Below are 25,350 nucleotides of genomic sequence, written 5' to 3'. Positions count from 1 at the left end.
ACCACTTGCTGTGATTGTATTGTGCTGGAGCCTTGATGGGAAACAAATGATGTCAAACGCGCTTGGGGAACTTCTGTGGGCTCTTGGTCGGGGGCAGCCTCAGCTCTCGAGACATGAACCGCTGCTGCCAGGCACACTGGAACATGCTGCCCGGCGCCCTGCTCTGGAACGCGCTCACCGCGTTGCAGGCCGAGACCACGTGTTTGAAAACCACCACGGCGCTCTGCCGTCCGCACAGCGTCACCGACTCGATCGGCCCGAACACCGACAACCTCTGTGTGACCGAGGCAAGGTCTTCGGTGGGTTGCATGTTCTTTTTCAGCCACCTGGCATCGGGGAGTGAGCAGAAAGGAGCAGGACTATCAGAGGGTCAATTAGAATCTTAGCTTCATTCCACCCCTATCATCTGCCAAAAAGACACGGAGAATTAGACCATTTCCCAGGAACGTGATATTCCGAATCAGTGGTTATTTCCTCATGTATTGTCTCATCTTCATTCTCATTTAAGAGGGTCTCTTATAAAAAACACATCTGAAAGCTGCCTTCACTGTCCTTGTAATCTAATAAAAACACAACTTACGGGGTATAGTGAAACTGGTGCTGAGTGGAAACATGTATAGCTTGTACATGCTTACGTGAGAAAGAAGGAAACTGGTGAACTAGGAATAAAGGCAAGGCTCTGCCACTCGGGTTGTGCCCTGGGTCCCTGGCCGAGTTGGGGCGGGCTGGTGCTTCCTGACTTGTGCAGCATAAAAGCCTGCAGCTCAGTGGCTGGGTCCCTAGGATCCCCCTCCAGCCCTGCTAGGTCTCTGCTCCCCGACCTGGAATGCGGCGGCCCACGGGGATCCCACACGCCTGCTCCGCCTCTGAGCATGCCTACAGACCCTGGGTGCGGCAGGGGGTGAAAAGGCGGCTCGTGTGTTTTATGCAGAGCAGAGCTTGTTTTCACACTCAACCACATATGCCAGAGACAACTTCAAGTCACTTTTTCGCTAAGGCATCGGGTTCGTGGTCATCCTGTAACATCTCTAAACAGGCCTGCCCGGGACAAAGCTGGCCCCCACCTGACGACGATGGTTGACGTCGGAGGATCCTTCGTGTTTTTACCCCACAAGCGGCACGTCTTCCACCCTTGATTGGCGTCGTTGTTTTGCCTCCTTCTCCACAGGGGCATACTGCTTGGTTTGGGGGTCAGATTAATCTCTCTTGGAAACTGATGTCTTTCTAAGATCCTTTCTAAGCCAGAGAATTCAGAGTTCTCACCTAGTAGTAGAATAAATTAGTGTTAGTCGCTCAGCTGTCTCCAGCTCTGCAAGCCCCTGGACTGTAGCCAGGCTCCTCCGTCTGTGGGATTCTCCAGACAGGATACTGGAAGGGCTGCCATTCCCTTCTCCAGGGGGTCTCCTCAGTCCAGGCATTGAACCCAGGTTTCCTGCCCTACAGGCAGATTTGTTTTTTTTTTTAGCCAGTAAACAACTTTGTCTTTTATTTGCCCGAGGCCAACTGTTGCCAACTGCCCCAATCTTCCAGAAGGGGTGGGGGGCAGGGTGGAGACCCGTCCTGCCTGCCAGGTGCTGTCTGCCCCATCCTGCTTCCTGCAGGAGATGGGAGAACAGATAAGTGTACCCTTGTGCCAGCAAGAATCTCCTCCATTTTGTGTGTCAGTCACTCAGTCGTGTCTGACTCTGCGACCCCATGGACTGTAGCCTGCCAGGCTCCTCTGTCCAAGGGCTTCTTCAGGCAAGAGTACTGGAGTGGGTTGCCATTTCCTTCTCCAACCGGCAGACTCTTCACCATGTGAGCCCCCAGGGAAGCCCTGGTGCAGCGAGCATTAGAGTAACTCGGTGTTTCTTCCCATCTCTGCTTGGGAAGAGTCACATGGCATTGGTTTGAGAATGGCTATTTGTGCCATTAATCCCTGGGTCGGGAAGATCCCCTGGAGATAGAAATGGCAACCCACTCCAGTATTCTTGCCTGGAAAATCCCATGTATGGAAGAGCCTGGTAGGCTACACTCCATGGGGTCGCAAAGAGTCGGACACGACTGAGTGACTTTCTTTCTTTCTTTAGCTCTGCCATTTCTTCATTCCAAAAATACCTGTGAGCAGCATTTAGACCTTAGCCTGGTCCTGGACATCTGAGAGACGCCCAGCAAGCAGAGAATGAAGGAATGCACAGGGCAGGCACTGAGGGTCGATGGTGTGATCTGTCTGTGATTCTCAAAGGTCAAGTGCTTCAGTGATAGTAACCACACACTGCCCTGACATCACACTTGCTGCTTCACACGGATGGCCCATAAGTCACCCGTCGGCAGTGAGACAGAACTTGTGTCAGAAAGTGTTCCAGGACACCGCTTCCTTCCTTCATCAAAACCATCTCTACCCCCACCAAAAAAAAAGAGGGAGGGAGAAGGGAAGTCAGTTAAAATGCACGTTGTTTACTGACATAGCTGAGTTATCTTGCAGGGCAGGCTTTTTATCTCTTTGCCAACTGGTAACACTTTGAGAAGCAAAAGCCAGTTTGCAGGCCGTGCTCCGAGCATCTCTGCAACCCAGTCAGGTGCATGGAGAAGAAGCTGTCACACAGCTGCTGCAGCAAGAGGAGCTGAGCCTCAGGAGATTCAGGGCGGCCCTGCATCGAATTAGATCAGAGCTCATCCAGCCCCCGTTATTCCACAGGCTGTATCCCTGAAGGTCCTTCCTAGGCAGGGTAATTGGTAGAGACCCCCAGGAACACTGCCTCATGCAGACTAAGTGAACTAAATGGTATGATGACAGTGATCAGCTTCATCCTTAGAGGCCAGACAATCACACCAAGTGACTCAAGAGCAGGCCTGAGTACGGAGCTCCTGGGTGAAGGCCAGGGTTCTCGCAGCGGGTCCTTAGCCCCATGACCACACAGCTGGGCCGCCCAGCCTCCCTCAGGCTCCCCCCGCCCCACAGCATGAGTGTAGGGTTTGCTTGGTTGTCAGGATTTCAAATATATGGATAATTCAGCGGACCGCAGCCTGCATGGCAGGAACGCTACCAACTGCTAAAGGTGTCCATACCTATTTGTGTCTACACTGGAAGGCTAGGAGAACAAAGTCCATAAATCAACATGTAACTGGAATATCATTGAGAAATCAAAACGGAACCTCACATAAACGCTCACTGCATTTTCAATTTTAAAACTGAATTTTAATTACAAAAATTAAAGATGCATGGAAAGACGTTCATTAAAATAAAATTAAACAACTTAAGTATAGTGAGTGAAAGTCGCTCAGTCATGTCCGACTCTTTGCAACCCCATGGACTGTAGCCCGGCAGGCTCCTCTGTCCATGGGATTCTCCAGGCCAGAATACTGGAGTGGGTAGCCTTTCCCTTCTCCAAGGGGATCTTCCTAACTCAGGGATGGAACCCAGGTCTCCCAAGTCGCAGGCAGATTCTTTACTGTCTGAGCCACCAGGGAAGCAGTATGCTGCTGCTGCTGCCAAGTCACTTCAGTCGTGTTCGACTCTCTGCGACCCCATGGACTGCAGCCTACCGGGCTCCTCCGTCCATGGGAGTCTCCAGGTAAGAGTGCTGGAGTGGGCTGCCATCGCCTTCTCCAGGGAAGCAGTGTACACAGCGCAGAAAATTAATCAACAGAAACCTCAGAGCCAGGAGACCAGCAGGGGGCGCTCTCAGCCCTGTGTCCACAGCGGAGCCCAAACCGGAAGAAGAAAGACCCGCCCCTCCCTCCTGTCCCGCGGGACTCAGCCGGTTTGTTCACTCCGTTGGTTGCCCTCCGGATTCCTTTACCTTCCGTGAAAGCGTTCTCCTGTCCTTGCCCTGTGCTGACTTCCTTGTGGTTTGCTGATTTGCACTTCTCCGTGGATACCGAATAAACCCATCTTTGCCGGAGAGGTTCAAAGTCAACAACAGTCAAAGGAACCTCTTCCTTCCCGTCGTCGCTATCCTGCCACCGTCCCGAATTTGCTGTGTCTCCATCTAGAACCCTTTTCTAAACATTCATGTACATATTCCCATCTCTGAATTTACACTCTTCTTTTGGCAAAAATGGAATCGCTGTTATTAAAACTCTGCAGTGTGTTTTGTAGATGTTTTAATATCGACTTTTTTTTTAACAGTATTTCGCAGTATGAAGGTGTCTGTTTAACCATTCTGTGGTTGAATGATAATAGGTTTTTTAGAACTTTTCACCTTTATAAAAGTGTTTCAGCACACACCTTTGCTCCTGCATCTGTGTGCAGGGCGGGCCAGTATTTCTCTAGGACGCTGAATTGAAGGACATGCATATCTAACAGGATTTTAGCATGCGCATTTTTCTGTTGTCTCAGTCTTGTCCTAAGCCCACACGGTCTGAAAAGCATCCAGTGGCGCCAGATATCCAACTATGAACAACAAACTTAACTATATAAGAAAAAGCTAAGCATTCTGTTAGGCACATGAGGATTTCTTTAGGCAGAGGTGCTGTAGTTCTGGGGACTGTAGCGTCTCCTAAGCCCCAGTGTCCCCGGATGTGGCCTCACTTGGAAATACCCTGCAGATGTAGTTAAGATGAGGTCATACTGGAGCAGTGTGTGCGCTAAGTCACTCAGTCGTGTACGGCTCTGTTCGACCCCATGGACTGTATGCCACCAGGCTCCTCTGTCCATGGGGATTCTCCAGGCGAGACTCCTGGAGTGGGTTGCCATTTCCTACCCTGGGGGTTGAACCCGAGTCTCTTGCATCCCCTGCATTGGAAGGCGGGTTCTTTACTGCTAGGACCACCTGGGAAGCCCTGTTCTGGAGCAGAGCAGGTTCTTAATCCAATATGGGCTCCTTGTGGGAGGACAGACGCCTTCCTACACGCAGATAGTGGCCGCCCACGGAGAAGATGGATGTCACGTGTGCACACGCACCTGTGGCAACGGAGGCAGAGTCGAGTGATGTATCTGCAAATCAAGGAACACCAAGGATTCCCAGCGAACTCAAGAAACCAGGAAGAGGCAAGAAAGAATCCTCTCCCAGCCGCTTCAGAGCCTGCTGACACTCTGGCTCTGGACTTGTAGCCTCCAGGCCGCGAGACCATACATTTGTTGCTTTAACCCCCCAGTCTGTGGGTCTACATCCTGGCAGTCCCAGGACACTCTGCTTACTCTTTACTGAGTTCAACTCATTCAGTAAGCCAGCAACATACATTTTAAACTTTGACAAAGACTTTCAGGTTACCTTCAAAAAAGCCTGAAGCAATGAACATACCATCAGTTAGTTGTGAGGCTATTAATTTCCCCATGTGTTTATCATTATTGATCTTACAAAATTTGACCTCTCTGATGGCTTAAAAATATCTCCTCGATTTATCTTTTTAAATATATTTCTTTCTTTTCTTTGGCTGCACTGAGTCTCAGTTGCAGCAGGGAAGAGCTTGCATCTCTGTCGCTGAAGCGGGATCTTTAACTGCAGCCTGCAGACTCTTAGCTGTGGCATGTGGGATCGAGTTCCCCGACCAAGGGCTGAACCCAGGCCCCCCACACTGGGAGCTTGGAGTCTTAGCCACTGGACCACAGGGAAAACCCCTCGTTGGTTTTCTGTTACTTCCTTGATTACCAGAGTGTGTGAACACCTCTCATGTCTATTGGCGGTTTGCATTTCATCTTGTGAACTGCCAGTGTATAATGTCTGTCTATTCTGAGTCGCTTACACTTTTCTTGATTGTTACGTAATCTTTAATATAACTTGGATCTTGGGATTGATTCACAATACTGTACGTTCAGAAGACAAAATGCAGCAGACCCAGATTTGATTCCTGGGTTGGAAAGATCCCCTGGAGAAGGAAATGGCAACCCACTCCAATACTGTTGCCTGGAGAATCCCACAGACAGAGGAGCCTGGCAGGCTTCTGTCCATGGGGTCGCAAGAGTCGGACACGACTTAGCAACTAAGCCACCACCACCAGAAGACAACTCGCCAAATCAGCCATTGTGTTCTAAAATCAGCACCCCGATACCCGCCTTCCTACCCAGAACTTGTGTCTTCATCAGTGCGGCAGCTGCCACTTCACTCCTTAAGCCCCTGGGGGCCAGTGGCTGCCCTCTACCTCTGCCCTTCACCTGAGCTAAACAACATGGGAGGCAGACTCCACCCAACTCTGCAAATCAGTCCAGTTATCACCCTCCCTGGCGGATCCAGGAGGGGCAGCCACTCCACCTTGCAGAGCCTGTAAGGCCTGGGGGAAAACAGTGTTCTTCCAGGGCGGTGCAAGCCTGGAAAAGGAAAGGAGGAGGGGTAGGAAACAGAGCCGAGGAATGAACTTCAAAGCCTGGCCTTTAACTGGGAAGATATCCCACTAAGCTTAAAACCAGATCTAGGACTGAACTTGTACATTCACTGGTATTTGTCACTTAGGCCCCTTCCCGTCTTTCCACAGATTCATATAAGTCTAACTTAAGAGGAGCAGGAGGCGGCGCTGGGAAGGCCAGTGTGTAGGTGAACCGCGTGTGAGCTCTGAGCACGAAGCACGGACGCGGTCGAGGCCTCAGGCGTGAACCACACCTGCTCTGCAGGACTAGCTTAGCACTCGTGACTGCAGAGGGGCTTCCCGGGTGGCTTTAGTGGTAGAGAACCTGCCTGCAATGCAGTAGATGGTTCCATCCCTGGGTCGGGAGGATCCCCTGCAGGAGGGCATGGCAACCCACTCCAGCATTCTTGCTGGAGAATCCCACGGACAGGGGAGCCTGGCAGGCTACAGTCCATGGGGTCACAAAGAGTCGGACGTGACTGAAGCGACTTAGCACACACACACGCATGACTTCAGAAGGGGCGTGGGTACCACGGTAAAGGGCAGGCTTCCTAAAGAGCTGGCGCCCACCCTCTGCCCACATACATTTTTTCTTGTCCTCCTCACTCTTGCAGGAGTGGAGCAGCTCCATCAGATGATTGGGAAGCAGCTTGTGAAGGTTGGACAGAGTCTCAAAGGTGCGATGGAGAACCTCGGGGTGGCTGTAGTTTTTCGGGGTCTTAGGCTTCTCGAGGAGCGGGAGTTTCAGCTCCACTTGGCTGTTGCTGGCTGTCCCCATGATGACCCTCCGAGTTACGGAGAAGAGTGGAAGGAGAGCGGAGGCGGGGAGGCCCTGGCAGCGTCATCTCCAGGAAGGCACCATGGGCCCTCCTTTCTGCCCTCTGCTGCTGAGCGTTCTGAGGGTCACAATAGCCCAGAGCTCAGCCTGGAACCCTGAGCGCCTCGCGCCTCCCAACCAGAGGAAGTTCGCCTTTCACGAATACCCAGGGTCTGACGGGGATTTTAGGCAGAAACCTGTTTCCTGTCCAGACATGGACGATACCTAAGGAAGGCAGGGTGCTTTCCTACAGGAGGGGGACCTGGTGTGCGCACATCAGTGGTATGTTCCCATCCGGCCCCCAGTGGAAGGCGAGCACCTTGTGTGAATCTAATTAAGGATCTGCAGACCAACCTGGCCCCCGGGAGTGTGGCTACAGCAGCGAGGTCTCCAAGCAGAACCGGGGAAAGAGCGTCATTGTCCACGGCTGAGGACATGTCCAGATTAACCCAGGTAAGAAGCTCAGCTGCTGCTTATTTTCTTACCCAGACTAACACGAGGAGACAAAAGGAAGCAAACAAAAGATGCTCAGCTCCGGCTTTCCTAGAGAAGCCATTCTCCATCGTGGACCAAAAGCAGACGGAAGATCAAGCAGGCAAACAGCAAGGGCCTACTGTGCAGCACAGAGGACTGCACTCGGTGGCTTGCAATGACCTCTCAACAGAACGGAAAAGAATCTCAGAAAAGAATGCATATGTGTGCGTGTGTATGTGTGATGTGTGTATAACTGAATCACATTGATATACACGTATGCTCCCCTGCCCATGGGATCCTCCAGGCAAGAATACTGGAGTGGGTTGCCTTGCCCTCCTCCAGGGGACCTTCCCGATCCAGGGATGGAACCCAAATCTCTTACGTCTTCTGCAGGTTCTTTGCCACAGTGCCATCTGGGGAAGCCCTTTAAAACTAATACAACATTGCAAATTACCTACACTTCAATAAAAATAAAGAAAGAAATAAAATAACAAAAGCAGACATACTAAATAATCTTAAACCACCACGCCTGACAGCACAGCCCCCAAGAAAGACAGAAGTTGCCAAGAACTACTCCCAGAAATTGGGCAAAAATGCAAATAATGAAATCTATTATAGGTAGTCCTGGCCAGGCTCCAACTGAGCCAGGCTCACCATAGTTGGTCTATTCCATGAACTGGCTGGACAATGACACTGCCAAATGGTCAGAAACAGGGAAAGCCATGGTAAAAACTGGGCTTCCCATGTGGCTTTGAGGGTAAAGCATCTGCCCACAATGCGGGAGACCTGGGTTTGATCCCCAGGTCAGGAAGATCCCCTGGAGAAGGAAATGGCAGCCCACTCCAGTACTCTTGCCTGGAACGTTCCACGGATGGAGGAGCCTGGTAGGCTGCAGTCCATGGGATCGAAAAGAGTTGGACACAACTCAGCAACTTCACTTCAACTTCAGGTGGTGAAAGCTAGGAGTGTTTGTGAGTTTTTGTTTGGTTTTTTTTTCCCCTATTTTTTGGTGGCGCTGCGCAGCATGGGGGATCTTTGTTCCCCGAACAGGTGTAGAACCGTGCCTCCTGCACTGAAAGTGCAGCATTTTAACCACTGGACTGCTAGGGGGAGTCCCTGAGTGCCAGCTTTTTATCAAACTTCAAAACCCTTGGCCAGGACTATAAGAAAATGATGATGGTATCATGGTCCCCAGCACAGGAGACACAAAATTCCACTTCTGAATTTTCAACTTGCAAATTTAAAAAATACAACTTTAAAAAGTAAACAGAAAGATGCACTTTAAATACAAATACTTTTTGAATAGGTATAGAAGTAACCAGAATCCCTGGGATTGGGTGTGAGTCTCATAATTTCATGGGTGCTTTTGGAGAGAGAAAGGAATTGGTGAAGGGGGAGGGTAGAATATTCTGGAAGCCAGAAGTTTCTCTCTTCCAAGCAGATGTGACTGGGTTACTCTAAATCCTCTTTCACATAAATAGGGAAGAACAAACCATGTTTTAAGCCATTCAAAGGCCAAGGAAGGGATCTATTAAAATTGATTTTTTCCAGTTCACATAAATTGACCTATATGTTCTTTTTATATTTTTATCGAAGTATAGTTGATTTATAATGTGCTAATTTCTGCTGTACAGTGACTCAGTTATACATATACACACATTCTTTTTCATGTTCTTTTCCATTATGGTTTTTCACAGGATGTTGAATATAGTCCCCTCCACTTTACAGGAGGACTTTGTTTCCCCGTCTATATATGACAGCTCACATCTGCTAACCCCAAACTCCAGTTCATTCCTCCCTTACTCCCCTCTCCCTTGGCAACCACAAGCCTGTTCTTTATTTGACCCATATATTCTTTTTAACGTTTTATTTAGTATCCGGGTATAGCTGATTAACAAATAATATTGTGATAGTTTCAGCTGGATAGCAAAGGGACTCAGCCCTACACACACACGTTATCTGTTCTCCCCCAAAGCTCAGCCCCATCCAGGCTGCCGCATCACATGCAGCAGAGCTCCGCGGGCTGTGCAGTAGGCCCTTATTGGTTCCCACTGTATCTTTAAGAGCTCCGCGGGCCGTGCGGTAGGCCCTTATTGGTTCCCACTGTATCTTTAAGGCAGTGTCTGTTTCTGCCTGTGTTGGGTTTGGTTTCGGCACACAGGCCTCTCTTTTGTTGCGGCCCGCAGGCTCAGTAGTGCTGGCGCATGAGCTTCGTGCCCTGTGGCACACAGGATCTTAGTTCCCCGACCAGGGGTTGAGCCCACATCCCCTGCACAGCAAGGTAGATTCTTAACCCCTGGACCCCTCCTGGGGTCCAGCCCCGGTAGGATCCAGGGATTCCCTCAGGAGGACGGCATCGGCGATTAAACGATTAAAGGGATAGCGTCAGTGGAGAGAATCAGAGGCCTAATTATAATTGGTTTACTTGGGAAATCAATGTACCCCCACACTCCAATTACTTTGGCCTGAAGAAAGAGTAGAGACAAAAGGAAAGAAAAGGAGATGAGAAAGAACGACACGGGGAGACCAAGCCTGTTGAGCAAGGCCAGTAGCTTTATTTTCAAAGGGAGCTTATATACCCTAAGTTGCGCATAGAGGATAATAGGGGGTGCGAAATCATGAAAAGTCAGCACTCTTTGATCCTTATTGAGACCAGGCTTTCTTTTCTGCCAACTTATCGTATACAAATGGTTTAGGTAATTTACATCATCTTCTGGCCAGAAGGCCTGTTAACATTTTATGCCTCTGATAAAGGTTTGTCAACCATAAGACTTATTTTCTCTAAGAGTAATTATTTTAAAGTTTGGTGCCATCCTCTGAAGGTGTTAGATAAAGTTGCATTCCTATAGGGCAGAGGTGCAGTGGTTTACAACAAAGGAAAGAATTTATTACCTTAAGGGTCTAAAGTTGTTAACACCAAGGCCACTACTTATTTTTTCTACATACCAACTATATTAATTAATACACTTCCAAGGATACAATACAGAGGATGTGGAAACTTGGCAGCAAGCATTGGCTCAACAATGAAATCTTCTACTAGTTCTATTCTGACAATTTCTGACTCTCCGAGAGGCTCTATACTATTTGAATATCTTAAGCTTCCTGTGCCTCTCAGGGTTGGGAGACTGTAAACAATCATATTTGTAGCTGTAGGAGTCCAGGTAAACCTGTCAGGCAAGTTAGAGAGCCATCTAACCCCAAGTTAGAGAGGGGTTTGGATTGAAACACTCCTATTATGCCCAGGAGGCTAATTAGCTAGAGCTCTAAGTTGATTTCCTTCAGAGAAAAGGTGTCGGGGATAACCCCACCCCCGTGACTGTCAGAGGAGTTGATGAAAGTCATGAAGCAGTAAAACAGACAGACTCTGGTTTTGGGGTAGACGCTCAGCCAGGCCCAGAGGGGCACCCCTCGAGTTCTGGCTCGCCTTGCCCACCAGAACTCTCCCACATGACCTTGTCATGGGTGGGGACTCCCATGCTGGCTCCCAGCAGACCCGGAGTGAAGTCCGTCCATTTTAAATATAGTGGTGTGTGCATGTCGATCTCAGACTCCCTAACTATCCCTTCCCCCATCCATCCCCCCACCACACTGCCCCCGACCCGGCAACCATTAGCTGGCTCTCGAAGTCTTCGAGTTGATCCATATATTCTTACTCTTTGCTCTAAATAACAACTGTTGGAATCTTTGCAGCAAATTTACTGACCTTGGCTGAAATCAGGAGGCCACGATGATTACCTTTTATTTTTAAATAAACTCTTGGAGGAATAAATGTTTTCTGCCACAGGTACATCTTCTTCAAGGAGCCAGATTCCATCCCTTTGTTCTGATGATGGTGCGGTGGCAAGAACACTGTTGGGGGCGGGGGGTGTGAACAGTCTTCACAGGGCAGGCGCGGTGCCAAGCCCAGCTGTGACCTTCAGTATAGTAGCTGCGTGACTTTCACTGTGGCCAAACCGCTCTCAGCCTGCGGTGCTGATGTTGAGGACACAAACCCCTCCCCTGTGAGCCTTGTTCTGAACCCCTCTTACTTATAATTCTGCTCTGTGGTGACTGGTACATTTACCTCTCAAAACCGAACCTGGGGTCGAGTATTATCTTCTCCCAAGAAAGGATCAGGAAGACTTCCGCTTGGCCTGCCCCTGCTCCTCCGGTCACTGTGATGCCCTGAGTTGCCCTGAAGGGCTGGCAGCCCCCCGGCGGGGGGCAGGTGTTATCAGCGCGATTGCTCCCACAGCAGAGCTGCTGCAGGACTGGGCGCTGGTCTTTTGGGTAGGCTGGTCTCCCATTCTTGACTTCCAGGTAACCGGCAATTCCTTTCTTTGTCGTTGTTCCCACAGAGGACTGCCGTGTCTCCCGAGCTCCTCCCGCTCCCCCTCTTCCATGGTGGGTGTGACAAGCTCAGCTGGCTTCCCGAGGGCAAGGTGTTCAGTAATGTCCAGAGAGAGAGGATCATCTCCAGGTTCCTGAAGGAGAGCGTGCTGAAGAGAGTGTTCCGCTCCAAGCAGCTGAGGTGGGAAGGCCCCAGCTCCCAGGAGGAGGGTCCACGCCACACCTCTCCTGCCAGCAGAGTGTAAGTGCTGTGCTAAGTTGCTGAGTGTGTCCGACTGTTTGTGACTCCATGGACTGTAGCCTGCCAGACTCCTCCGTCCATGGGTTTCTCCAGGCAAGAATACTGGCGTGGGCTGCCATTCCCTCCTCCAGGGGATCTTCCCGACCCAGGGACTGAACCCGTATCTCTTAGGTCTCCTGCACTGGCAGGCAGGTTCTTCAGTGCCGGTGCCACCCAGAGAGTAAGTTCTGATCCCCAACCCCAAACCAAAATCCAAAGTGAGTGGGGGATATAAAGCTAAGGAAACCCAGCTACGGAGAACAGGCATCTGGAGGATAGGGAGACATATAAAGCAACTCAGGTAGCAGAAATCAAATCTTGCAGAAAAATCGAAATAAAGGTGGAAATATGATTGAGAACTGGATCAACAGAGGCAGGTGTGGAACGTACTGATGTCCGTGCTTATCTTACGTTTGGAAAGATATTCGTGCACGTGTCTATCACACACCTTCCAGGAACAGATTTTAAACAAGATTTCTTACAACAAAACTGGGGCCTCCCAAATAAGGAAGGAAAGTGTTACAGCTTAATTTTTAAAACAAAAACACAACTTGTAACTGAAAGTAACTCCATGAATATTTCTTAGAGCAGAATTACACAAATACAAGGAAGTTAGGCTATTTAAGGTAAATCTCACAGAAATGGAGTCCTAAATTGGAGGTAAATATAATTGGCCCTGACTGAAAGACAAACCAGAAGCTGGAAAATGGGGAGGTAGGTGGGGGGTGGGGTAGGGGAAAACGAGTTACCTGGATACACTAAAGGCAAGCTGCCCATAGTTGAATGGGAGTCTTTCCCGCTGTTACGGAGTCTTAGTGGAGAGCAGAAATGCACGTTATTGGGACTTCTCTGGTGGTCCAATGGTTAGGGCGCCAGGCTTCCGCTCCCAGGGGTATGGGTTCAGTCCCTGGTCAGGGACCTAAAATCCTGCATGCCACGCACTGCGGCCAAAGAAATGCATATTAGGAATTAGAAAAGATGGTCCTGACTTTCTGAAAGCAAGCCCATAGTTACACTGCACAAGATCCTTCAGCGGAACATGCCCCGCCCCGAGCTTGGCAATACCTGGGAGAACCAAGGGAGCAGGAAGGGAGTGTGTGGAGCCACGGAGGGTGTCAGCAGAGGGAGGCGGATGCAGAGAACTGTTCCCTTCAGGAGAACGAGAAGTTAAGCACTGTTGTTCCTGACCTTGTCCATAAGCCTGGACAACGAGAAGGAATGTATGTCAGAGCGCTCGCCAAAATAGTTGTCAAGGGTCCGTGTCACCTTCCCACAGCAAGAGAACCCGAGGTGGGGAGAAGGCCCCTGGCCCACAGGGTGTGTGGCCTGAGGAGCTCCCCTTCTGCCCACCCAGACTAGCTCCGTCCCGACTGACGGAAGAGCTTGTCCAATGCCAAGAGACAGAGGCAACCTGGCCCTGCTTCATGGGTTAATAGGGAGGACTGGGTTGGAAGTAAGGCTACCGGCAGAACCGAATCCCGCAGAGGCCTGGGGCTGGTTGAGAAGGCTGGCCCAGGACCTGAGCTGCTCTGGAAAACAGCCACGTCCAACCCGCACCTTGACTCTCAGGGCTGGACTGGGGGCAGACCAGCCTGCAGCCAGGCTCTGCTTGGGCTCCCCGGCTGCTGCCCGGCATCCTCCACATCCACGGCTTGGCCCTTCCGCCCCTCAGGAGGCCTGGCCCCTTGCTTTCCCAGAACACCCTGCGGGGGCTGTGCGGTCACTGCCGTGTTGAACATGTGATGCTAAAAACCTTATCAATTTGGAGGAAGGGAGGCAGGGTTTTGATGCTGATGCAAAGCCTTCAAAAAGTCTCCAGAGACAGGAAGAATCATCAAACAGAACAGGAGAGTTTTTAAGAATATGTTCCATCAAGGAAAAGAGAGGATCTTAGAGGATGTGCTTATTCCTGGGTGCCATAGCCCAGAAGGACCTGAGGGGATTAGGAACCAGGTCAAGTTCTGAAGCTAAAGGAAAAGCAGAAACAGAAAGCAAGGATGGGGGCTGCATAAGCTACACACGTGACATGCACTCACATGTGAAACACACACGCGTGTCCACATACACACACCATTTCTGTCTTCCAGCCGGAGAACAGAAAACCCTTCCCACTTAGACACATTGGTCAGTGTTAGCTAGGAATATGTGGACGCCCACATGTACCCAAGTCACTATTTTTCAAGAAATTATAAGTTGGGAAATGTAATATTTAAGGCCAGGTTAGTCATTTATAAAACAAGAATCTCTAGAAGTATCGCCCTCGCTGGGCTGTTGAGTATTACGCTGGTTAATCTCTATGAAATGTTTGGCAGGATGCCCGAACACAGTAACCACACCATACAGAAAAACGTCATTTTGGGGGTAATTTAACCCAAACATGTACGGACTGTCTGTTATGCCAGGCACTCTGCCAGTCAGAGAAAGGCCAGGTCTCATCTTCAAGGTGTTTAAAAGGTAGCGAGTGAGAAATTTAAATGAGTAACTCTGATGCAACAGGTGAGCAACGAATTGAAAGCAAATCCTACTACAAACCCAAATCGGGGTCTCGAAGGAGGGAGCGGGCTGGCGGGGCGGGGCAGAGTCGCGGGCGGGGTGGGACGCAGGGTCGGGGTCCTGGGTTGGGGGCGCGGTCACGCTGCGGATCTGCGGTCAGGGGGCGGGGCCGGGCTGAAGGTCAAGGATGGAGCCTGGACCAGCTGCAGGGTCCGGCGGGAGGCCGGGGCGGGGCCGGGGTCAAGGTCGGGGGCAGGGGTCAGGGGGCGCGGTCCGGCGCGAAGGTGAGGTCGGAGCGGGGCCGGGGTCAGGGTCAAGGTCGGGGCGGAGGTCGGCGGGCAACGGGGCGCTGCGCTCTGTCCTCCCTGCAGGCCCGCCGAGCCGGAGGCCGGGCGCGCGGAGCGGCTGGGGCGCCCGGGCGGCAGCGCGCGCGGAGACGCGGCCGGGGACGAGCCGGGGGCCAGCGGCGCCGAGCGGTAAGAGGCGGCTGGGCCAGCCGGACGCCCCCTCTTCTCTCCCCTCCCGCCCCGGTTAGGAGGCCGGGCCCCCCCGTCCCGGCGCGCCTCCCCCGGTCCGCCCCGTCGCCCCCGCCTGGCGGCTCCCCGGGCGCCGAGCGTCCCCGAGCGGCGTCCCTCCCGGAGCCGCCCGGCGAGCGCCCTGCTCTCCGCGGTAGCTGCCGTCTGTCTGCGTTTTTGCAGCGGGTCCGAACTCGCGCCTTAATCTGCCTCGGCAAAGTCGTGACGCTTGCTGCGCCCGCAGGCTCTGCCTCGAGCGGCGGTGGCCCGGGACCAGGGTCGTTTGGGGTGGCGAACAGGCCTTTCGGCGGATCTGAGGCCCTTGGCGGGGTGGGGCGCGGGGGATCTGCCCTGCCCGTGCAGAAGGTGGATCCTGCTTTCCAACGGGGCCCCTGGCTTAAATGCTGAAAAGCAGACTGCACGACCCTGTGTCTTAATTCCAGACGATTCACCAGATGTCTAGTTTGTGTTTTAACCTTCCGATCTGATAGTGGCTCCCTTCTCGCTTCAGACCTTCGCGCCCGTCTTCTGTCACTTAGGTCTTCCCGTTTTCTCTTTTCTGTGGCCCCCCTCCCTTTGGCTGGCTGGCCTGGGTTCCCAGTTAACCCCCTCTTGTGAGCCGGCCTGCCCTCAGGCCAGTTTCTCCTCTTCTAAAGCGTTTTCTTAACCTCTGGACGCTCTCTCTGCCTCAACCGCGGGCCTCACCCTCCGTGTGCTGTCCCACACCTGTGCAGGATTCCCAGGAAACCGAGGAGCAAGATGGGCAGAAAAACCGGTGAGAGCCGTGGCCCCGGCCCGGCCGCGGCCGTCCCCTGGGAGGTAGGTGCAGCGGACCGGGCGGGGGCGCAGCATCCCCTCCCCACCCACCCGCTGCGGTCAGCGCCTCTGCAAGGTGCCCCCGCGGGCCCTGCTGGTCTCTGGGAGCAGTTTGCACTCCGCCTCTCGGTGCATTTGCAAGACCAGACGGAAAAAGTTCTCTTTAAAAAGTTTTTAAATTTTATATTGGAGTTTAGGTGGTCGGCAAGGTTGTCTTAGTTTGAGGTGCACAGCTCAGGGAGGTTCTGCTGCTGCTGCTAAGTCGCTTCAGTCGTGTCCGACTCTGTGCGACCCCATAGACGGCAGCCCACCAGGCTCCCCGTCCCTGGGATTCTCCAGGCAAGAACACTGGAGTGGGTTGCCATTTCCTCCTCCAGTGCATGAAAGTGAAAAGTCAAAGTGAAGTAGCTCAGTCGTGTCCGACTCTTCGGTATTCCATGGACTGCAGCCTACCAGGCTCCTCCGTCCATGGGATTTTCCAGGCAAGAGTACTGGAGTGGGGTGCCATTGCCTTCTCCTAGGAAGGTTCAGTCATACAGATATCCACGCTTTTTTCAACTTCTTTTCCCGTTTATCTTATTACAGAGTACTGAGTAGACTGTCCTGAACATTTTTATGTCCTTTAACAAAGGACAAATTAACCAGCTTCTCTGCAAATCTCCAAACATTTCTGATTGCAATGGGATTTCATGAAACATGATTCATCGACCCTTGATTCATCGACCGTGCTCACCTGTTTAATATCCTTACACGTTTTCTGTGAAAAACATTGGCAAGGCAGGTGGATATCAAGTAGGAGGGCCCAGTTCCCCCCTGTAGGGAGTTTACAACGTGGCAGATGTCGTGGGCGATGGCCCACGTGGCGTGGGCGACGGCCTTCCTTACCTGGTGACTTTGCTTCCTCTTACGCTGTGATCTCGGCGGGTGACTTGGCTTCCTCATGCTGTGATCTCAGTGGGGGACTTTGCTTCCTCATGCTGTGATCTCAGTGGGGGACTTCGCTTCCTCTCGTGTTGTGATCTCAGCGGCGCAGTTTTCATCCGCTGCCCTTTATCTTGTTACTGTAGGGCTGTTCCTCTCACGGGTTGTTTTGCACCTTAGGGAACCAGGATTACAGAGCAGAGAGAAGCCTGAGAATCTGTCAGGAGGCTCTAAAAATACAAGTGTCTGGCCTCATCCTGCTTAATCAGCATCTGTGTTTTTCAACTTTTTTGTTTTTTTTTAATTGCATGTATTTACAGTTTTTTTTTTTTTTTTTCCCCCCGGCCGTGCTGGGTCTTCCTTGCTGGACGCGGGCTTGCTCTGGCTGCGGGGCTTGCTCTGGTTGCGGTGTGCGGGCGTCTCACTGTGGTGGCTTCTCTGCTTGCGGAGCCCCGGGCCTAGCTGTGGGAGTTGCAGCTTGTGGGCTCTACGGCTCGGGCTCAGCTGCGACGCTCTGGCTTAGTTGCTCCGCAGCCTGTGGAACCTTCCCCAGCTGAGGACCAAACTGGTGCCCCCTGCCTTGGCAGGCAGATTCTTAACCACTAGACCACCAGGGAAGCCCTCAACTGTTATTTTTAAAGAGCACCCCTGGAGATTCTCATGAGGAGACTAGATCCAAAGCACGTTCTCTCAAAGAACAAAGAATTTTATTAACTTTTTTTTGTAAACAAAAGCCTCTAGGAAAAGATAAACCAAGGCCCACATTCCAAAGGCCAGCTCTCCTTCCTGCCAGGAGGTAACTTCCTTGTGGATCAGTTAAATTCTCATCCTGTATTTAATCCTGTATTTAAGCTGGTGTGTCCCTCTTTCTCCTTAGTGCAGTGATGATGACCTAATACTACCTAACATTTCATTGGTGTGAATGTTGTTTAAAGATTAGTTTATAAAGGGTTTTCTCATTTGAGGTAACAAAGCTGCTGAGTTCATCCCTCAAATATTACTTTTAAAATTTTTATTTATTTACTTGGTTTGGCTGTCCTCGGTCTCTGCCGCTGCCTGCAGGCTTTGTCTAGCTGGGGCGAGTGGCGCTGCTCTCCTCGCAGGGCTGTGGCCCCCTGTCGCAGAGCCGGGCTCTGGACTCGCAGCTGCAGTGGTTCCAGTTTACAGGCTCCGGAGCACAGGTTCAGCAATTGAGCTGCGTGGGCTTAGCTGCTCCATGTGGGATCGTCCAGTATCAGGGATTGAACCCATGTCTCCTGCATTAGCGGGCAGATTCTTCACCACTGAGCCATCAGGGAAGCCCTCAAATATCAGTTTTTTTTAAAGTAAACTGTCCACCTCTTCACTTTCTCTTTTCTAGGATGAATTACTGCAACCCTCCCCTGCACACAGCCATGTTTTCCCCGCAGCGCTCAGCAGTGTCTGGAACGTGGGTCCTCAGGAGATATTGTACCTTTCCTTATTCGTGTCTTGCCTTAAAAAAAAAAAAAATTTCCTGCATGTTTTTCAACATCTGGAGTCTGGAATGAGATGTGGGCTAGTCAGTGTTGAGTATGTGAGGGTCAGAGAATTTTGTTCTGTTGATGGAAAGACTTTCATAGACTCTCAGATCCGGTACTCAGATACATAAAATCTAGTGGATGAGCCCTCGTGTGCCCAGGACACACTGAACTGGACACTTTATCATATTTTTAAAATCATTTTCGAAATGAAGCCATCAATTCTTGTAAAAGCCTTTCCATTTCCTGAGGTCTTATCCAGCTGATAACAGTTTAAGGTGAACGTTTCCTGCTCCTCAGAAATGCTGAGTGTCCGTATGGGGTGGAGGTGGGGGGTCATAGAACTTGGTGCCTTTTGTCATATTTTACCCAAAGGACCTATAAAATCATGTACTTGGGCTTGTAACATTTTCTTACATTAAGTTTATCCTGAAACAAATATTGTTTTAGAACTTGTCTCACTGGAATTTGGATGCAGAAGTGCCTGCTCCTGAAAATAAAAGCCCCCCACCTGGGAGGGACAGCGCCACAGGTGGTAAGAGACCCCTGATGTGTCCGCTTATATTTATAAATGTACAGAAACTTACACCCCGATCTGTAACAGGAACAACCACTCATGTTAAAGGGGGCTTGTTTTGAGTATCACCGGTTTTATGTAACTATTAATTGTCATTTTTTTTCTGTACACATTCTTTCAGGCAAAATTAACAAGGTAAGGATAAATATTTGGTTTTAAATAATTCACAGCACATTAACATGACACTGTATGTTCCTTAAAGAAAGTTTCTTTCCTCTAAGTTAAACTTTAAATTTTATTTCTATGGAGTTCTTCAAATAAGTCAAGTCAGTGCTTTTGCTTACTGTTTTACAAAGCTCCAAATAGGTCATTAAGTGAATACCTTATTATATTGCTTTTTTCAAAATAACAATATTATACATGGAAATTAACGTTGTAATAAATATAATATGTTCTGCTGCTGCTGCTGCTAAGTCACTTCAGTCATGTCTGACTCTGTGTGACCCCAGAGATGGCAGCCCACCAGGCTGCCCCGTCCCTGGGATTCTCCAGGCAAGAACACTGGAGTGGGTTGCCATTTCCTTTTCCAATGCATGAAAGTGGAAAGTGAAAGTGAAGTCACTCAGTCGTGTCTGACTCTTAGCGACCCCATGGACTGCAGCCTACCAGGCTCCTCCTCCCATGGGATTTTCCAGGCAAGAGTACTGGAGTGGGGTGCCTGCCAAAAGGGAGGTGGTCTCGCTCTTGAAATGCATTAAGTCAGTTGAAACGGTTGTATTTTGAAGTCGTGAAAGAGTTAGTCTTTCATTTGCTTTTATTGATCAAAATGTAAAACAGTTAACTGTTAATAAAATAAAGTGAAAGTGAAGTTGCTCAGTCTTGTCTGACTTTTTGCCACCCCATGGACTGTAGCCTACCAGGCTCCTCTGTCCATGGGATTTTCCAGGCAATAGTACTGGAGTGGATTGCCATTTCCTTCTCCAGGGGATCTTCCCATCCCAGGGATCGAACCTGGGCCTCCCACATTGTAGACAGATGCTTTACCGTCTGAGTCACCAGGGAGGTCCAAAGATACAGGTCTTCTCAGCTGGTTCCACTGGGGATCAGACCCAGGACCTTCTGCATGTAAAGCGGATGTGCTAATCACTACACTGTAGAACCATGAGCTGTTAATGAAGACAATTTTAATGACAGTCAAGTCTTACTAGTTAACATTGTTTAGTTGATTTTTATAAATTGATTATACTATTCCTACTGAGGTCAGTACAGACCAAAATGTATATGAGGGCGAACTGTCAGATTCTAGCATATATTGCTTGGTTAGAACAAGAACTGTACATTCTTAGAACGAGAGTCGGGAGTAGAGATGCTGGGTGTTTAAATGTCTTCTGCCCCTTTATAGAACCACCTGGAAATTCCAGCAGAGCAGCTGCTGCTGGAGCTCACTTTCTCAGAGTTCGTGCCCCAGAGAACACAGGTGGGGTTCTATCCATCACACTCTGAAAATATTTTATTATTTTTAAAAAGGCATGCCATTACTAAAACGTCCGTGGTTTTTCTCTTCTTAGGGTAGTAAACAAGGGCTCCTCCAGCTGTGGGGTTACCCTCCGAGCGAAGCAAGCACCGCAGAGCTCAGGTGAGCGAGTGTGGCTGTCAACCCCTAACTCGGTGAGATAAAGATAGCTACAGATGAATTAGCTCCTCAGTTGAAGTAGGAGGCCAAAAAACAACCAGAAGCAAAAAGGACTGTGTGCAAATCCTGGGGAAGCCCTGAGAAAGGGAGTGGCCGAGCGTGTGGGGAAGCCGTGAGGAGGCCTCGCCGCGGAGGGGCTGGACGTCTCGTCCAAAGGAAAAGGAGCCCCGACGGGACAGGAGTAATTCACGTGCCAGCGACGGTTTTCATCTCGTCCCTGTGTTCGCTCTGAAGCCGCACGACAGTCCCGTTGGGAGGTCTGCTGGCATCGTGTCTGTTCCATAGGTGAGGACAGGGGGCAGGAAGGCTGAGCCGGATGTGAGAGCTCGGCTCGCGCTCGCAGACCCCGTTCCTCGCTTCAGACCCTCTCTGGGGTCCGAATTCTTCCTTTTTGGTTCTTCGGTGTGCGGGAGACCCAGCTGGAAGGCGTCTCCACATCGCAGGTCAAAGTGCCGGGGACGCTTCCGTGGACTCAGCGCCGCCGTTGGTCACTGTCCGTCATGCGTCGTCTGCGGAGGTTGCTGAGCTGGGCTGCTCTCTGCTCCCCGTTCTGACCGTCGGGCGTTTCCCCAGCAGCCGCCGTGCCCTCCGCGGAGGTTCTCTGCGCTCGGGGCGCGGCCCTCCTCGTGCTGAAGCTGAGGGCAGATCGGAGGCGTGAAGGCGGTTGTAGTGATTTGTGTCCGGGCGGATGGTGCTGATGGGGGGTGGGGGAAGGCTGCCTTTACGGGCAGGAGCTCGCAGGATGAGGTCAGGTGAAGCAAGAGGACGCGGATGGAGTCAGGCGAGGGCAGTGGCTGGGGCCACGGGCGCGGAACCCTCCGCCCCGGCTTAACCCCAGCTCCTCTGCTTCCGGGATGTGTGACCTCAGCCTGCCTGGCCCTGGGATCCCTGATCCGTCCAAGGGAGAAAATGGAACCGCCGATCTCGTGGGCTGTTGGGAGGACTACAGAGTTGATGGGTGTTCACGGCGGGTGCTGGCGAGGCCTGGTGATGGTGCAGAGTTGGAAGCTTGGGGGCAGGGAAACATTATGCTAATGAGATGTTTCTCCTCAGTGTCAACAAAGAGAGTAAAAGCCATGACAGCTTACGTGTTTGGTTTGCAGAGTGCGTTGGTGTAATTGTCTCACCTCTCAGACCACCTCCAGGGTGGATAATTTCCACTTTGTTCGCTGGTGGCAAACGGGTCCAGCCACAGTCTTCCATATTGAGATTCCATGCTCGCTCTCTTTTTTTTTGCTACATGGATTATGCTATTAGGTATAGATTTAAGGTGATTTTCCTGTGATTTTTCAGAGGCAAGTCATTAAACCTAATGCTTAGCTAAATGAATAGATTTTTACCATTTTCTGTATTTTTGTAAACCCCTCAAGACTACCTTGTTGACTTTAGTGTAAGTTGGCTTTAAAAGAAGCAAGAAGATACTGGAACTGTATATATGTCAATTAATGCATCAAATCTTTCCATGGCAGTATTTCTAGTAAGTGTATAAAACATACTAACTGTGAATTCAGTATTCTATGGCCTGGCTTTTTTGCAGTTTTCATTTGAATATAATACCTAGAAGTATTACCCCTAAAATGAAAGTGTACCATCAGATGGAAATTGCTATAGACTGTATCTGGGATAATTTTTGTTTATAGCTAGACATTGTTTTGCTTCCTTTTTTGGTTAGACTAATTTTTAAAAACCACAGTGGCCCAAGTAGAAGCCTTTCTTAAGTAACCTGACTACACTCTTTGAGTTTCCTTTTGTCTAATTCTGGGTCAATAAACGTTTCAGTGTAATTTCAGTTTGAGGTGGAGAGCCTCCTTCTCAGACATTATAGTTACACATGTGGTATATTCATAGGCGAGTGGCTATGATCAGCCACACGTAGCCTCCTGGTCATTCGGAGTCAGTCAGCCATTTCTAGGTAGAATGGTCTAGTCACCTATGCATGTACAAAGGACTGCCCAGTTATTATTTTAATCTATACTTTTAAAAACATAGATAGTTGTATATAGTTAGAGCGTATTTGAAAATTAACATGTTCTGTTACAGATAGATATACATGCCATTGGGGGCTAAACATTAGTCTTTGATAAAGCTTTCTTATTATTTTAATAGCATTTTAATTCTAGGCAACCAACCATTCATTATATAAATCATTTTTTAAGGGATTTCAAAATATCTCCAATGGAAACTGGCTGTAATGTGACCAATAATCCCATGAGGCTCTTCGGTGTGAACCCACTGACAGGTGCGTCAGTGGACAAGCGAGTTGGCTCCCACCCTGCACTGCAGGCACCACCAAGTCTCTGCCGTCCATATGCTGATGGAGACTCTTTCAAGGACAGGAGTGAGCCTCATATTAATTTATGCTCAACTCTAGAAAACAACAGTGGAGAACTTTTAACTGCTCCAAACTGGAATCTGAAGTATGGAAATAGCAGTGTGGAGGAAAATTTAACAGATGAAAGCGATTTATCAGAAAATGAAAAAGCAAACGATACTTTACTCAGCTATTTTAAAAAGATGGACCTGCACTTAAAGCCAGAAACAGTAGAAAATGTTGAAGAACCTTTCACAGAGGAACTGAATGAAGTATTTCCATATCCTGATTTTCTTCCCCCTCCTTTCAGTACTTTGGACTTGCACAAATTAGCCCTCTCAAAATCTGACAGTTGGAAAATGACAGTGGAGACGCCAGACAGCTCGCTGGAGCCACTGATGGCTCGTTTGCTGGACATGGAGAGACTTCAGCACCTGACCATTCAGAGAGAAAGGCCCAGACTCCAGACCTCCTTCTGTGCCCCAGTCGCCACCGAACGACCCCCTTCCTCCAAAGCTGTCTCCAAAATGAGACAGCCCAAACCTCCTGACCCTGTGGGGCTTCAAATGGCTTGTGTAGAGAAAAGTCATGAGAAAATTAAAAACAGCTCTGGTTCTTACAAGCCTGAACACGCTGCTCCCAAGTGGAACTGGAACTGTGCTGGCAAATACAAGTGGAGTTCTAGACCAGCTCTGAAAACCCCAGCCACCCCAAAACAGGTCACTGTAGTTCACGATGACTTTAAGAATCCCAAAATCTCCATTTTAAACCCATGCCAAGAACTCACAATCAAGCCCACTCCTGTCCAGACGACTCAGCTGCTAGTTAAAACGATCTCAGCCAGATGTCCGCCACCAAAGTCTCCTACCCCAATTCCACCCATACCTCTGTCTCTTCCTGACAGTCACAGGGAAGAGACTCAGGCACCAAGGACCAGAAAGAAACTTTACCGAAAAGACGTGGTGCTGAGCAGACCGTTCTGTATTCAGAAGCTGAACTGTTGTTTATCACCTTTAGTGATAGCTAAGGACAAGCGCTCACCCACTGACCAAAAATAACGTGACTCTTCTTTCCTGCATCTCAGCATGAGCAAATCTATTCCAAGAAGCCCAGCTGAAATATGGTTCCTCATTCCGAGATACAGGTATTACAGGCACACACACATACTCACTCACTCATTCACTCTCTCATGTGCGTGTACACACACGTGCACACTTGCACTCGTGTGTACACACACACACGTACGTGCACACACACGCTTATGTGCATGTACACACACACGCGTGCACGCGCGCGCGCACAGAATCCCCGAGTGTGCTGTGGAGTGGGGCTTGTGAGAGCCCCAGCTGAGATGGCTACACAGTAAACCAAGGGCTTCCCTGCTGACGCACTTGAGTCTCTTACATGTTCTAAGGAATGTCTCTCAGAAAACCATTCTACTCAAGGTGGTTCTTTATGATTATTTTCCAGTGTAATTCCATCATCAATAAATGGTATAACAGACTTATCACTGGTACGAGTATTTTTTTATTCTATCAGTCATAAAATAGTTTTTTGTTATAGTTGATTTAGTGCTGTTTCAGGTGTACAGCAGAATGATCTAGTTTTATACATATATATATACTTTCAGATTTTATTGTAGACTACTACAAAGTATTGAATGCAGCTCCCCTGTGCTATACAGTAGGTCCTTGTTGGTCATGTTTTACATATAGCAGTGTTATCTATTAATTCCAAACTCCACATACATCCCTCCGTCTTTCCCACTGGTAACCGTTTGTTTTCTATCTGTAGGTCTGTCTGTTTTGTGAAGAAGTTCATGTGCATTTTTTTAAGATTCCACCATATAAGGGACATCATATGCTATCTGTCCTTCTTGGTGATTTTTTTCCCCCTCACTGGTACCCTTTACCCTTCTCATCTCCACAAATCTCCTCTGTCACTTTGACCTAATCTTTGGGCATTGGCTTTGCCTTTAAAAGCTAAGGAAGTTGCTATTTTATTAAATTAACATACAAGACCCTCTGGGTCCTTCCTTGAAGCCTCAGTAACTTACCCTTCCCCAGGCCCTTGGTCACAGGCGTGACAGCAAGGTCAGTTCTCTCTGAGGCCCAGCTACAGATACAGGCTTGAAACAACCCTCTTCCCTCAGACTGGATAGCTTTAGGATGTTCAAGGGGAACGGGGAAAGGTCACTCATCACAGAATAGCCCAAATGTCTCATTCATTGAATTGTCCCCAAGACTCCCTATTGCTGGAGTCTTAACCCTGGGTTAGTTGAAACTCAAACAGCTGAAACTTAACTCATCAACTGGCGAACAAGGCAAAAAACTGTAATTAGCCAGGTGGTGCGAGAGGTAAAGAACCTGCCTGCCAACGCAGGAGACTAAGAAACACGGGTTTGATCCATGTTTGATCCAA

General features: G+C 49.7%; 2 protein-coding genes across 2 annotated transcripts; one reads left to right on the top strand and one right to left on the bottom strand.

Annotated features, from left to right (window-relative positions):
• Positions 1–52: 52 nt before the first annotated feature.
• Positions 53–7,042, bottom strand: CUNH6orf201 (chromosome unknown C6orf201 homolog). The gene is made up of 3 exons (XM_005907024.1): positions 6,850–7,042; positions 1,065–1,263; positions 53–326 (listed from the first exon to the last, which is right to left on the bottom strand). The coding sequence occupies exons 1-3, from the start codon at positions 7,040–7,042 to the stop codon at positions 53–55; spliced, it is 666 nt and encodes a 221-aa protein (XP_005907086.1).
• An 82-nt stretch (positions 7,043–7,124) lies between these two features.
• Positions 7,125–24,404, top strand: FAM217A (family with sequence similarity 217 member A). Its single transcript, XM_070361431.1, has 12 exons — positions 7,125–7,252; positions 11,725–11,824; positions 11,893–12,065; positions 15,029–15,133; positions 15,193–15,339; positions 15,907–15,991; positions 17,983–18,108; positions 18,859–18,943; positions 19,107–19,120; positions 20,328–20,402; positions 20,494–20,561; positions 22,775–24,404. The coding sequence occupies exons 1-12, from the start codon at positions 7,125–7,127 to the stop codon at positions 23,985–23,987; spliced, it is 2,319 nt and encodes a 772-aa protein (XP_070217532.1). The 3' UTR covers positions 23,988–24,404.
• The last annotated feature ends 946 nt before the right edge of the window (positions 24,405–25,350 follow it).

This window comes from Bos mutus, chromosome 23, assembly GCF_027580195.1.
Source record: "Bos mutus isolate GX-2022 chromosome 23, NWIPB_WYAK_1.1, whole genome shotgun sequence".
Classification (NCBI taxonomy): Eukaryota; Metazoa; Chordata; class Mammalia; order Artiodactyla; family Bovidae; genus Bos; species Bos mutus.
Note: the sequence above shows the minus strand (reverse complement) of the source record. Positions and strands in the feature narration are given on the sequence as shown.

What these genes read in the sequence shown, in the direction of transcription:
- CUNH6orf201 (XM_005907024.1), bottom strand. Translation starts at nt 7,042, where the DNA reads ATGGGGACAGCCAGCAACAGCCAAGTGGAGCTGAAACTCCCGCTCCTC. An exon ending in TGAGGAGGACAAGAAAAAAT is followed by an intron (nt 1,264 to 6,849) that starts GTATGTGGGCAG and finishes TTCTACTACTAG; the next exon opens with GTGAGAACTCTGAATTCTCT. An exon ending in ACGTCAACCATCGTCGTCAG is followed by an intron (nt 327 to 1,064) that starts GTGGGGGCCAGC and finishes CCCCGATGCCAG; the next exon opens with GTGGCTGAAAAAGAACATGC.
- FAM217A (XM_070361431.1), top strand. Translation starts at nt 7,125, where the DNA reads ATGGGCCCTCCTTTCTGCCCTCTGCTGCTGAGCGTTCTGAGGGTCACA. An exon ending in TTCCGCTCCAAGCAGCTGAG is followed by an intron (nt 12,066 to 15,028) that starts GTGGGAAGGCCC and finishes TCCTCCCTGCAG; the next exon opens with GCCCGCCGAGCCGGAGGCCG. An exon ending in TCGTGCCCCAGAGAACACAG is followed by an intron (nt 20,403 to 20,493) that starts GTGGGGTTCTAT and finishes TTCTCTTCTTAG; the next exon opens with GGTAGTAAACAAGGGCTCCT.